At 43.4% G+C, this 12,959-nt stretch overlaps 1 protein-coding gene across 1 annotated transcript; it reads left to right on the top strand.

Moving 5' to 3' along the window:
• Positions 1-10,486: 10,486 nt before the first annotated feature.
• Positions 10,487-12,439, top strand: LOC307070073 (spermatogenesis-associated protein 31A6-like; the record flags this gene model as incomplete). Its single annotated transcript, XM_079728670.1, is given in 2 exon segments — positions 10,487-11,929; positions 11,933-12,439. Coding segments are annotated over 2 exon segments (1,950 nt in total).
• Positions 12,440-12,959: the final 520 nt, after the last annotated feature.

Below are 12,959 nucleotides of genomic sequence, written 5' to 3'. Positions count from 1 at the left end.
GGCCTGTGAGAATAAGGTACACCTAGGTCCTCTTTCCTTGGTATATTCACAAAAGCCTCTGAAACTAAATTTCCAAGTCAGGCCATACTAAGGCCTGGCATAATAAGTTTTCATTGTTAACAGTTTCTTTGTGTTTGTGGGGGTTTTTTGTTTTTATTTTTTTGAAGCAAGGATAAGACACTGTCTTAACTCAGTAGTTGTCCATTCATTAATAAGTCAAAGAAGACATTGATGAAGCATGGTATTTTGAATATCCTTTCCACAGAATAGGTAATGGGCCATCCTGAAACTCTGGTGAGATGCTTATCATTTTCAGATTTTGGAGTGGCTGAGAAAACCCTATTACACCTTGAATTATCACTAGAAACATGAAGTCAGCCAAATAAAAACAGTGCCTCTGCCTACTGAGGTGGTCAATTTCCATCTCAACAAAAGTGACCATTTCTCCTTTAGATTAAAATCAAGAAAATCCCCTCTGTCCAGGATGCAATAATGGGGTGCACGAAAGAGGAAAACTGAAGCTATTCCCTCTTTACACCTGAACAGTGAATTCATTCTGATATCAAATATTTGTTATGATTCTGTTATGACCAGGTGCTTTATTGTTTAGAGATCAAGTTACTGTTCATTCTTGATAAGTAAGAAAAATCCACGTTTTAGGACTCTGAATAGTAACTTTATATATATATATTATGTATATATTAAAAATAAATATGTATATTATATGTAATATATATTCCACCTATTCAACAAAATTGTAACTTCCATCATCTCTTACGAATGATGAACTGTATTCACTCTTTGGAAAGGGCTTATAGGGAATTAAAGTCTCCATATACTTTTTATATAAGACCGTGGAAACCAAATTCTCAACTGGGAGCAAACTTAGGTTTTGCTATGAAGGTTTATGCTTGCCTGGCCTTAGAGTGGTAGGCCAGGAACTCAAGTTTTTTTCCTCTCAGAAGTTACTTTCATTGATGCCACCCTGAAAAAATTTGGAGGGAGTATTTTTGAAATAGCTTTATCTCAGTAACCCTTTAAAAATGCTTCAGGGTATGGGGAACATAACTGTCAAAATGTTCAAGCAACTCTTGTTGATGTAAGTGTAATTGATCAGGAGCAATACAGGAAGGAGCTGGGTACAAAAGACAAAAGGCGTGAGGCTATTTCATGTATTGTTTTTGGCTTATTGTCCAAAACAGAGAAAGTCTCATACACTCGCGCAGCCAAGGTCCCCTACTGTTCTCTCCTTTTAGTAGAAATAAAAGAGAGCTCGTTTCTCAATAGCAGCATTCTATCCTTAAGTGGGTACACAGTGATATTCTGATGGCCTCTGGAGCAGAGAATAATTCCGTGTCAGCTCTGACCTCCAGTCACCGGGTTCTCTGTAACTTAGTCTTTCATGGCCAAGGACTATAATCATTATTTCGATTTATATTTAGCATCTCAAAATTGAAAGGATTCCATGGACAACAAAACAGGAAGTGATTTCATGAAGTGTTTTAGTATGGATAAAACAATAAACTATGAAAATACAAATCATCAGTAAAGCTTTTTCTTTCCGGAGAACTATATTCAGAAATTAATGTAAGCCTCTAAGGTGCGCATGTGTGTTTTTTCACCCATGATCATGTTTGTATGTGTGTGCATTCCACTGCTACAGGAGACATGCAAAATGATATCAGATTTGTACTGGTTTCTCCCAAGACCTGTGTGCTCGCAGGGTTCGTTCAGGAAGGTGAGTGCCCTACCACCACATCACAGTCATATCTCATCACCTTCGGCAGGAATAGTTTACACTTTAACCTCACATGCAGGCTTATTAAATTAGTATTACTCATCAGAACTTGCTTACTAATAAAACAAGCTGAATTAGCCACTGCAGAATCATATTTGGAAATTCAATGAAAATTTTACATTTTTAATAAAGGCCCAGAAATATTATTTCAGAGCAGGTGGTACAGAAAACTGTGGTCAAATTTGACATTCATTAATCATTGAAGTGTGGAACGTGACAGGTGAAAATTGATATTGATTTCTTTCCTCTAATATTTGGAAGAATTCTAACAGGTAAATCAAATGAGATAACAAGACATATCAAGTCTCACTCATTTCTATGATCACATCCTCCCCACATATCACTCCTTCGCCTGCCATGTTTTGAATAATTCAATGCCCATAGTCTTTCCAGTTCAGTGTATTATAAGACACACTCAAGCTGGGTTTCAATCATATTAGACTGAAAGCTGAACATTTTAGGAAGGATTATTTAAAAGCAAATGCATCTTGAGCCCAACAGCCTTTGAAACCAAACAATCCTGGGAGTTCAGTTGGATTCAGAAAATTCAGTAATCCTATTTGATGTATGTTAACCGTATCAATATTAACAACCTTCTGCTGGATTTCAGCACTCATTTGAGAGCTGAGTTACTACTGGTCTTGTATTTTACCTAGTTGTGAAAGCACTGAGAGAGTTGTTCTTGGGTTGAACTTGACCTGCCTCTGGGAATGCTCTCTGTTCTATCCATCTTGAAAAGCTTTATTCAAGTGCATTTCTCTGCCTGCCTTCTCTTCACTTGCACCCCTTGGGAAAACGAAAGATGCTCAAATATAGATGTTAACACTGCAGGTGCTCTGCTTGGCAATGGTGCCTTTCAGCTTCCCAATAAAAAATTATATTGCTGAGCACCCATTTGACCGAAAAGTGACTCATTTTACTGACAGATATCTGGATTGAGATGCCAAAAGAAATAGGTCATTTCAAATTTCCTTTTTAAGTCATAGCTTTGTGTTGCAACACTACTTGTTCAAAACTTAGATCATGAAGGTTCCTTCCTATGACCTCCAAATAATTAAAATGTTCTTCAATAGGCTATATAAAAAGCAAGCAGAGGGGCTTCCCTGGTGGCACAGTGGTTGGGAGTCCGCCTGCCGATGCAGGGGACACGGGTTCGTGCCCCAGTCCGGGAGGATCCCACATGCCGCGGAGCGGCTGTGCCCGTGGGCCATGGCCGCTGGGCCTGCGCGTCCGGAGCCTGTGCTCCGCAACGGGAGAGGCCGCAGCAGTGAGAGGCCCACGTACCGCAACAACAAAAAAAATAAATTAAATAAAATAAAGCAAGCAGAATATTCCTAATTATCATTCTTTGTCTTGAGTCATATAGTTCTTGTAATTTCAAGGAAGAGAAACTCAAATGTAAAGTGTTACAATAGCCAAGCATACCAGCACTATTATCTAACCATTCAGCAATTTTCTCTGCCAAGTCACTCTGAACCTTAGACTACTGAGGATGTCTTCTTAATTAATTTTTAAGGTTCTCCTCTTTTGAGTTAAAAAACGGTCACAATTTTATAAGTAAAATTAAAGAAAAATACCAAAGAGAACATCTGAGATGTTTCCATTAGGCATTATATATATATATACATAAATTTAATAGATATACATATATAAATGCACTGGGATACATCTCCATCTTCTGTGTCAGTCGGACATAGGTCCATTTTCTTAGGAATAGGGAACTCCTTTCACAATGGAAGTGAGGAAATTGGCAAATGTACACCATATAAGTACTTTTGGATGGTAGTGACCAAGTTCTCAAAACACACACACACACACACACACACACACTCACACACACACTGAAGAATATCAGAACACTTAACATTTCAAAGACACAGGAAGAGAAATGCAAGTTTCCCCTAGAAAGCCTTTTGTTTTTTTGAAGTCAGAATTCTGAAAAGATGTTTTTATCAAGCCAGCTTTTTCTAACTTAACTGCATATGCAATAAAAGAGTCCTATCTTAGTCATTTTTAGGGCAAGATTTTCTTTAAGTCCCAAGAAAGTAAGCACTTGTAAATGTAAATTTTGTATGGACATAAACCTGGCCAGGATATCCGTTGGAGGCTGGAAATCTGTTGTTCCTTTTCTTTTTGTATTGAAAGCTAAGTTCCCCATTCTGAGTTCAATTTGTGAAGATCACTTTTATTTTGACAAACTCTATTAAAGTAGCCAATTCAAGGAAGACAGGTTAGTCTTCCACCTAATTACCCAGTCCAACTTTTACTCAGTGTCTTTCACCTGAGCAAAGTCTCCCCAGTCTTTCAACTGAGGATAAACCACGCAGTGTCTAAACTGAGCAAGATCTTCCCAGTGTCTTTTAAGTGAGGCTAACCCACTTGAGCAAAAGTCTTCCCAGTGTTTTTCTACCGAGGTTAAGCTCTCAGTGTTTAAACTGAGTAAAAATCTTCCCAGTGTCTTTCACTGAGGAGGACCCAGGTACTTCTTCTTGAAACCAAGTTTCAAGGATAACCTACTACTCAAGAGAAGAGTTTAACACCACTGAATAAAACTTAGGATCATCAACCAAAACTGGAGATCCAAGAACCAGGAGATACTCACCCAAATTCGTCTGGACTCTCTGAGAAAGCGGACAGGCCCAAGAAGCCTCTGCTGGTGCCAGGACTCTGGATCCTCATAGAGTTCAGGCAAAGAAGAAAAGTCTGCTCTGGGCCCCTTCATTGGTTGCCAAGACTGCTGACTGAAAAATATGCACAACCCAAAAGGAGAATTATGTTTTATTTGGCAGATTTTCTGAGGACTTAAGCCCAGAACACAGCCTGTCAGATCACTCTGAGGAACTGCTCAGAAGACCTAAGGGAGGAGTCAACAAAAACCAGGTAGTCAGAACATCAAAAGATTATTATTAATTAAAGAAAACTAGACCTCTCAAGTTAAGGACTTTAGCACTTTTCTATGTATGAAAAGATGAAAGAATCTGGGCTCCGTGAAATCATTCCTTTGATATGCACCTTAACTCTAGAACCAGTACCCTGTTTTTCTCCATCCCAAATCCCCTCAAGGTGCACAGTTGAGGGTTCCTGCTTTGACGTCTGACTTGATGACTGCAACATCCTTTGTCTACTGATATGGCAGGGAACATTTTTCATCCACGGGTAAGAAATTGAGGAGAAAATTAACATAATTCAAGATATAAAACCATTACAATACTAAAATTCCCAAATGTCAAACAAACATAAGTACCCTTGACCTGTAAAATGGAAGATGCCAAAGAAGGGAAAAAAAGAAACAATAAAGAAAATGTAGAAAATAAAGCATAAAATAAGATGGCAGAAATCAACAACAGTAGAACAATAATTAAATAAATCAAGGTAAATGTTATCATAAGATTTTTAAATTTCAAAAAAAACCCCCATCAAACAAAACATATTGAAAATAAAGTAATAGAGAAAATTTAGAGAGCAAATATGAATGCAAAGAAGACCTGTTAGGTAGTTAAGTCAGACATTAGCAGCAAGGAGGTGACAGTGGTGAGAAAGACAAGAAGAAGAAATTGAGTCACACCCAGCCATCTGGGGACTCTCCCTTGACTCCACCCAGAACGGGAGAAACTATGGTCGGGTGGTGGGCAGCTTATCCTGATAAAGAGAGGCACAGTAACACAAGGGGACTTCTCCAGGCTGTGCATGCCCAGACCAGACAGGCGTATGACCTATAGTAAATCCAGACTCATTAGACCATAATTACAATAAATTACATGCGGTTTTGCCCCTCCCCCCACCCAGTAGGCATTTCTTGGGGATTCAAGGATGAGAGCATGCGCAGCAGAAAACTTGTTCCATAGCTCAGGACTGTCAATCAAATAATGATCCTTGTCACTCACCCCCCCCTCTCTGCAAAATGCTCCTTAAACGCGCTCGGAAGCCTTTATAGGAATGCTGCTTTCAATTTGCAGAAACAGTACACCCATCCCCCCCACCCCGAGAGTGTACCTTTGCTTCCATATACTTTGCTTTGGGCTTGCTTCACTTCGCTGAAATAGCCTGTTCTCAGAAACAGCCTGCTCTTTCTCTCTCCTTCTCTCTCTCCCTCTCTGAGAGTGTACCTATGCTTAACTAAACTTTGCTTTCTGCTTAAGCTTAACATGGGAGTTTGCGATCCTTTGCTTACTATCATGGAACCAAGATAGCTGGTCCAGGCCTTCCACTGACCTCCTCGGTTGAAGCTATTTTGTTACAAAGCATGTCCACATGGTGACAGACCTAAGTCTAAATTTTGATAAAAGGTTGAATTAAGGTGAGACTATCATATGGGAGGAAAAGACTGTAGGAAAAATAGTAGATGTAGGAGATATGTTTGTGAAAGTGCACGTTCATGGCAATATAGCCAAATAAACTCACATGCCCACGTTCCCACTAAAACTGTATAAAATTATGACTAACAAGCAGAGAATACACATTATTTTAAAGCCTTCATGGGGCATTAAGACATATTTACCATGTGAATCCTTCAGTGAATCTTGTGTTACTGCTAAGGGATAGGAAGTGGTGTCATAAGGGAATTTTGTGTAAGACTCAAAGCTCCTTTTCTATATGGTTCAGGCTGGACTTGAAGCTTCAGGGGCCTGGGAGGATGGGGCAGGAAAGGCAAGGCGCACTCAGAAAAGAGAATACATACATAACACACTAGGGATATCTGAAGAGGCTGCTCAAGACCTGGCTCAGCCCCAAGGGTTTGACCCCTAGTCCTACTCTTCACCCTACAGCCCTTTGGGGTCAGGACCTTGGCTCACCCTAACCCATTCCTAGCTTCCGGGTATAGAATGAGTGCACATGTCTGAATGTTAATGTTCTCTCAAAATTGACATGTTGAAATCCTACCTCTTAAAGATAGGAGGCGGGGCCATGCAAAAGTGCTTATGAGCTTTCATGAATGGGATTAGTGCCTTATAAAAGAGACTCCAGAGATATCTCTAGCCTCCTCCCATCATATGAGGATACAGAGAGAAGGCTCCAGCTGTGAACCAAGAAGAGAGCTCTCACTATGAGGTGGCCATACTGGTGACTTGATCTTGGGCTTCCCAGCCTCCAGAACTGTGATAATAAATGTCTGTTGTCTTTCATCTACCCAGTCTATGGTATATTGTTATAGCAGCCCTAATGGATTAAGACCACATACTTCAAAATTTATCTGGAGAGTGGGGACTGTCTTATCGTTGCAAACTAAGAAGTTGGGTTGAGACAACATAGGAAAGATTTTTTTTACGTAGAAAATTATGGATTATTGGATTTGAAAGTACTAGATTGGTTAAGGAAAATGAGTACGTGTGTGTGTGCGTGTTTGCAGTGTGTCCCAAAAGTTTTTGTGCAGTTTAAAGATTTACTAACTCCAGAATTATAAACACTACAAACTTACAAAAATATCATTTGAAGGTTTAACTGTTACCAGATGCAAGTCTGTGTGCCTGATGCACAGTGAGGCTAAATACTGAAACATCAGAGTGTGGAGCAGAGAAAGGTTTACACAGTACCATGCAAGAAGACACGTGGCTCATGCCCAGGAAAAACCCCAAACTCCCTGAAGGCTTTCAGCAAAGCCTTTTTAAAGGCAAGGTGAGGGAGGGGCATGGCTAATTGCTGCAAATATCTTGGTGTTGGATCCTTTGTTCTAGCAGCTGGCCAGATGGGTCAGATCCTGGTCAGGTCATGTGTTCCCGTAAACCTCCAACAAAACAATTATTATTCTCTGTTCTGCAGCTTTTTATCTCCATGAATGGGCTCTTAAAAGTCAGAGCCTTAGAAATAGGCTATCCTGTGTATTTCAGGCTCTAGGCAACATTGTTTTACAAAAAGTGCAGAGCCAGCCTGGGTCACAGGGATGGACAGAGTTAGCTCAGGCAACAAAGCATAAAGATTAAAGTAAAAAAGATCTGATGTGGAGTCAGATTTGTTCTTCCCTATTACATAACTATTTATAATTCTTTCATACTTATGAATTTTGAAAAATAAATTATTTTAATTTTTGTGTGTAGTTCCCTCTGATAGAAAATGAGGCAAAACATACACTATTCAAAATTCACAAAACTAAAATTCAAGTTCTATCCCTGGGTTTACACAAGACACAAACATGATGTGGGAAAGTTGGAGCTGAGGACAAAGGAAATCCTGAGTAAAAATGTCTGTGAAACAGCCAGTCTTCCAGGGTCAGCTTAAGATGTTCAAGAGTTATCAAGTTGGTGGGCCTCAAGTAAAGGTCTCTAATGGATGAAGGAACCAGGTTCCAGATGGAATGAACGGAAAATTGGCTAAGGTCTCTCTGACAGGATGAGAGTAGTTGGAAGGAGGGATCTGGAAGCCCCAGGAGGGTGCAGGTGTCTGTGGGTCTGGATGGGAAGGAGGGGCAGTGATTCAGCCTCTTTCTCTTATTGCCCCTCCCCCACACTCAGGAGCCCTTTGTGACAAGGCCACAGCTCTGTGATGCAGGCCTGGGGTTCTGCCATCAAGTGAACTCCCAGTGCTCTGTTGCCTGAGGGCAGCAATGCAGTTCAGAAGATGGAGAATCTCTTTTCTTTGAAAAACATTGTTGCTATCTGGCTGAGATCCAGCCCAACTTCCTGGGTGATTGATATCATCCTTGGGTTCCTGTGTGGACTGGGGCTCTTCCTAATGTTACTCCCCTGCTTCCAGAGTAATCCATTCTTAACACCACCTAGGAAACATAGAAACATCAGGAAGGTAAGAAACCTTTGGCTTAATCCCAGCAGAGATTCTCTCTTTTTTTCTTATTCTTATTTCCACTTTTCTAAACCACCTAGAGAGACTCCTGAGATGGGAACTCTCAGAAAAGTATAGAACATCATCCTTCTAGGGAAAAGCCAGGCCAGAGAGGGGTTAGAGTGGGCATGAGGATTTCTAGCCTAAGATCGTAGACCAGGAGTTCAGGTATGGTAGAGGGCTCCAGGGCAAGTCCCCAGTGCAGTGACTAATGGTTAAGGACTGGATTACTAAGAGTTCAATCTCTGCAGGAAGGCTGACCCCTGAGCCCTGGTTCACCAGCCACCTTCCCACAGCGGGTGTCTCAAGTGAGACCTTCCTCTGTGTTGGGGTTGATCTAAGGGCAATGCTGAGCCCCTGAGAGCCTGAGAGAAGAGGCTGGAGTGGAGGTCTGGCCTTGGGAAGCAGAATCCTATCTGACAAAGCTCACGTGGGCATTTAGGTCTGAGAATGTGTGTGTTTCTTGATCAGAGGAACAGTGACAGAAGAAATCTATAGTGATTAAAACTTAAAAAATCCTTCTTGGGCTTCCCTGGTGGTGCAGTGGTTGAGAGTCCGCCTGCCAATGCAGGGGACGCGGGTTCGTGCCCCGGTCCGGGAGGATCCCACATGCCGCGGCGCGGCTGGGCCCATGAGCCATGGCCGCTGGGCCTGTGCGTCCGGAGCCTGTGCCCCACAATGGGAGAGGCCACAACAGTGAGAGGCCCGCGTACCGCAAAAAAAAAAAAAAAAATCCTTCTTTGCACTCTTCAAAGAAGAAAAACTGAAAATATTTTTATCCACTTTAAAAATAAGTAAAAGGGGAAAAAAACCCACAGAGTTTTAGTTAAATGTAGAAAGTCATGTTGTTCATGAACACAGCTTGCCTAGATAGATGACAGTGAGAGTTGGGTGTTAGCCCCTCATTTTTTCTTCTCTCTCAGCATCAAGTAGAGCTGAAGGGGAGGAGCAGGAGTAGGAAGAAAAGTGGATCTTTGAAAGGTCAGCCTTTGCCGTTCAGCCCTGCGCGCCCCCGAGAGTTAGCTTCCATCTCTCCTAATCCTGAGGGCCCAGCTTCACGGTCTCTGAGGATGCCAGTGGCAGAGCTTATTCTTCAGGAAACAGAGCCTTGGGAAGGCTCGTTGGAAGGAGATCAGAGCCCAGATACTTCCCAGAAATTTGTGCTTAGAATGAAGCCATGAGGACCTAGAAATGGGGTGTGTGGACTGTGGTGGACCATTGGTGCCTGGGTTGGGAAGTGGGACCTCCAAGTCCAACTGTGGACAAGTTGTTTAACTTTGCTCAGATTCCTCTGTGTGATGACCACTGACCTTTCTCCCCTACACGGCAGTTGTAAGGGCTACAGGGGTTAATTAACGTGGAGGCACTTTGCAAAGCACAAACTCTTTTCAAGTGAGACTTACCATCACTGTCAGGGACATGTGGCCTTGGACACTGATACTTGGGCTCCAGAGTCTAATCCTCCAAAGATTTCCCTTAAAGGGCCATTGCACTCAGCCTCCTGAAAGACTCTTAGGCCTCTGCCTTCACCACCATGACCCAGTCTCCTGATTTCCAGCTTGCAGAGATTGTCTGGAAGAACTGGAGGGGACTCACAACCTGGTTTCACTTCTGCAAAGGTAAAGAATCTTTCCCCTTCTCTCCTGGGTCGTCCTTCCTCCCAGAGCCTATAATGTGACCCCAGCCCTGGGAGGGGGAGCCATGGGAGGGCGTGGCTAAAGCCCTAGGGTGAGGGAGAGCAGGAGCATTATGAAGTCAGTGTGGGGGCAGAGGAGGGTTCTTGGGATACAGGTGCCCACCCCTGCCTGTCCTGTCCAGCCATCCTGGCCCCATCTGCTCTCTTACAGCTGCCTGGGGAGGCTTCCTGGCAAGGGCAACTTTCATCAGCTCTCATGTCAAGACCCTCCTGGTGAGATGTGCAAAGCAGTGCCTGCTGGAGCCTGTGGAAGATACTGCTTGAAGGGTTGGGAACCCTGCATGAACACCTCCTGTAGGGCTTCCTTCCTTGATCCAGACACTCGAGAGCTGCTGGAAGCACATATTAGAAGGTTTTGGGTAAAGCACAGGTGGACCCTCCCCCTCAAGGTCCTCAAGCCCATAAATCTCTTGAAGCTGAAAAAGCTCCAACCCTCCACCGTCCTGCAGTTTGCCTCTTCCCCTTCAGCCACCTGTGTGTCTGGGTCCCACTCAACAGTCAAGTGTGCTGAGTTCCTGGAGAAACCTCCTCAGGCTCATTCAGGAGAGAAGGTGATAACAGAAGAGTCAGTTCCTACCCTGAAGAGGCCTCTCCTTGTCCCCTCAACTGTGTGTAAGGAAATCCAGAGTGCCCTGGGAGCGATTCCATCTGCTGACTACCATGGGCCCTCAAAGGCTTCTCTGACTGGACAGGAGGGCAGGCCACCTTCTCAGTCCCTCACACTCAGCCTTGTGGGCAGAACCTGGAAGAGTGAGACTGGGGAATGGGTCAAGAGGGACAGCCTAGAGCCAGGTCCAAGTTCAGCAATGGTCAGGAATGAGCCAACAGAGGAGAGTGGTGGTCAGGCCTCAGGAGACCCCTGCCATAGGGTAACAGTGATGGAGGTGAACTTAGGATCCCAATCTTTGAGAGGTGAAGAGGCCAGGGAGGCTGTGGAGGCCAAGGAGTCTCCTGCTCTTCAACCACAGTCTAGTGTTATCTTGGAAACCAAAGGGTTGACAAAATCCCAAACCACAAATGTACATATGAGGAGTTTAGAGGTGCCAGCGGCCAGTAAAAGTTTCCTACTACCTAGAATGTCTGTTTTCCAACATCCAGGTGAGCCATGCCTTAACATGGGGGTTGCTAGTGAGTTTAACTCCAAAGTAAAGGTACAGTCAGACAACCAGATTCAGGACTTTCCCAAACACATGTTCCTTGCTGCAGACAACTTGGCTTCTCAGGTGCCTCAGTGCCATCCCCAGAGAGTCCCCACCAGAGACAGGTTAGCTTCCCAGGAGCCAAGTGGCCTTATGGAAGCCCAAAGGAGCAACCTAGGGCAGCAGGAGCCCAAAACTTCAAAACTCCAAGACTCATGGAAGAGCCAGAGCAAGATGATTGCCCCTACTTACAAAAGAGAGGACTGTAGGAGGCATAAACCAGGAGAGCACGAAGAAAGGTTTAAAGAATTAGGGACCTCTCAAGCTGGAAGTATGAGCCACCCTGCCCAGGTCAGGGGAATAACAGACTCTATTGGGAGCAGATGTCTCCAGCTCATGCCAGAGAAGAAACATAGCCCTCCAGAAAGCCTCTTCAGAAAAAGGATGAGGCTATTTTTAAAGTGGATTTTCCCCAATAAAAAAGTCAATGGTCGAGATGCTCTGCAAAAATTCAAGCCCATATAAGCCACTGCCCAGAGTCACGGATCAGTCAAAAGCAGATCAATCTTGAAGAGTGAGACTGCTGAGGGTCAGGCACTCATGACAGCTGTTGGACAGATCCCAGAAGAAAAAAGAGCAATTCACCATGGACTTCATGCCACAAAGTTAAATGAACACAAACTGGAATTCCAAGTCCCAGTATGTGGGTGTTTCTGCGGCCATAGGCTTACCTCCTACCCAGAGCAACGGAGAATGATGGGTTATACAGCCTGCAGTCATAAAGCCACCTCCAAGGGCCAGAGCTGTTCTATCAGGGAAAGGAAAGTCAGACACCAACATAGTTTGAAAAGTGTAAGGTTCGACGATGAGCAGCTGGGCCTAAGGTGCCTCCCATCCTTGCCCCCCAAGAAGAGTTTGTTTCCAGTTAGTACCTGCCAGTATGGGCCAACGATTCCAGGTGCCCCAGCCCGCCATCAACACTGTCCAAGGCATTGTCATCTTTGGGGAGGTGTCTTGCCTGGTCGACAGTAAAATCCTTCTTTAGTCTTCCCTTTAGTAGGAAGACATGTCTCCAAGTAAAAATTCAGTCCATGTAGAGAAAATGATTTTCTCATTAGCACATCCAAGATATTTAATGTTCCCCAATACATATATATATATATATATTTTTTTTTTTTTCTAATAAAAGCATAGTGTAATGGCTGCTGTCTGTGCTGTGCACTTTGTCTTCTAGAAGGGAGGGGCATGGAGGGAGGTTGACAGTAGCATCACAAGCTTGCTCCTTGTCTCGTGTCCCTTCATTGCACCTTATAATACTGTCATTACACAAACCAAAATTACTCTAACAATGAGATGGGAAAAACCTATGAAACCCACACCCAAGGATCTGGTTCAACCAGTCTTTCTCCTTCTTCTATGCTACTTTGAACTTTATGCAACTGTAGTGGATAGGTTTACTCGATAGGGCCGGACATTCCAATTCAGGCTCCAGGAAGTGTCAGAGCCAAGTGGATGGAAGTTTGGGGGGAATAGAGTATGGGCTCGTGAGTTC

The sequence above is a fragment of the Hyperoodon ampullatus genome (genome assembly GCF_949752795.1).
Source record: "Hyperoodon ampullatus genome assembly, contig: scaffold_390, whole genome shotgun sequence".
Lineage (NCBI taxonomy): Eukaryota > Metazoa > Chordata > Mammalia > Artiodactyla > Ziphiidae > Hyperoodon > Hyperoodon ampullatus.
The sequence above is the reverse complement of the archived record's forward strand: the minus strand, read 5'-3'. Positions and strand labels throughout refer to the sequence as shown.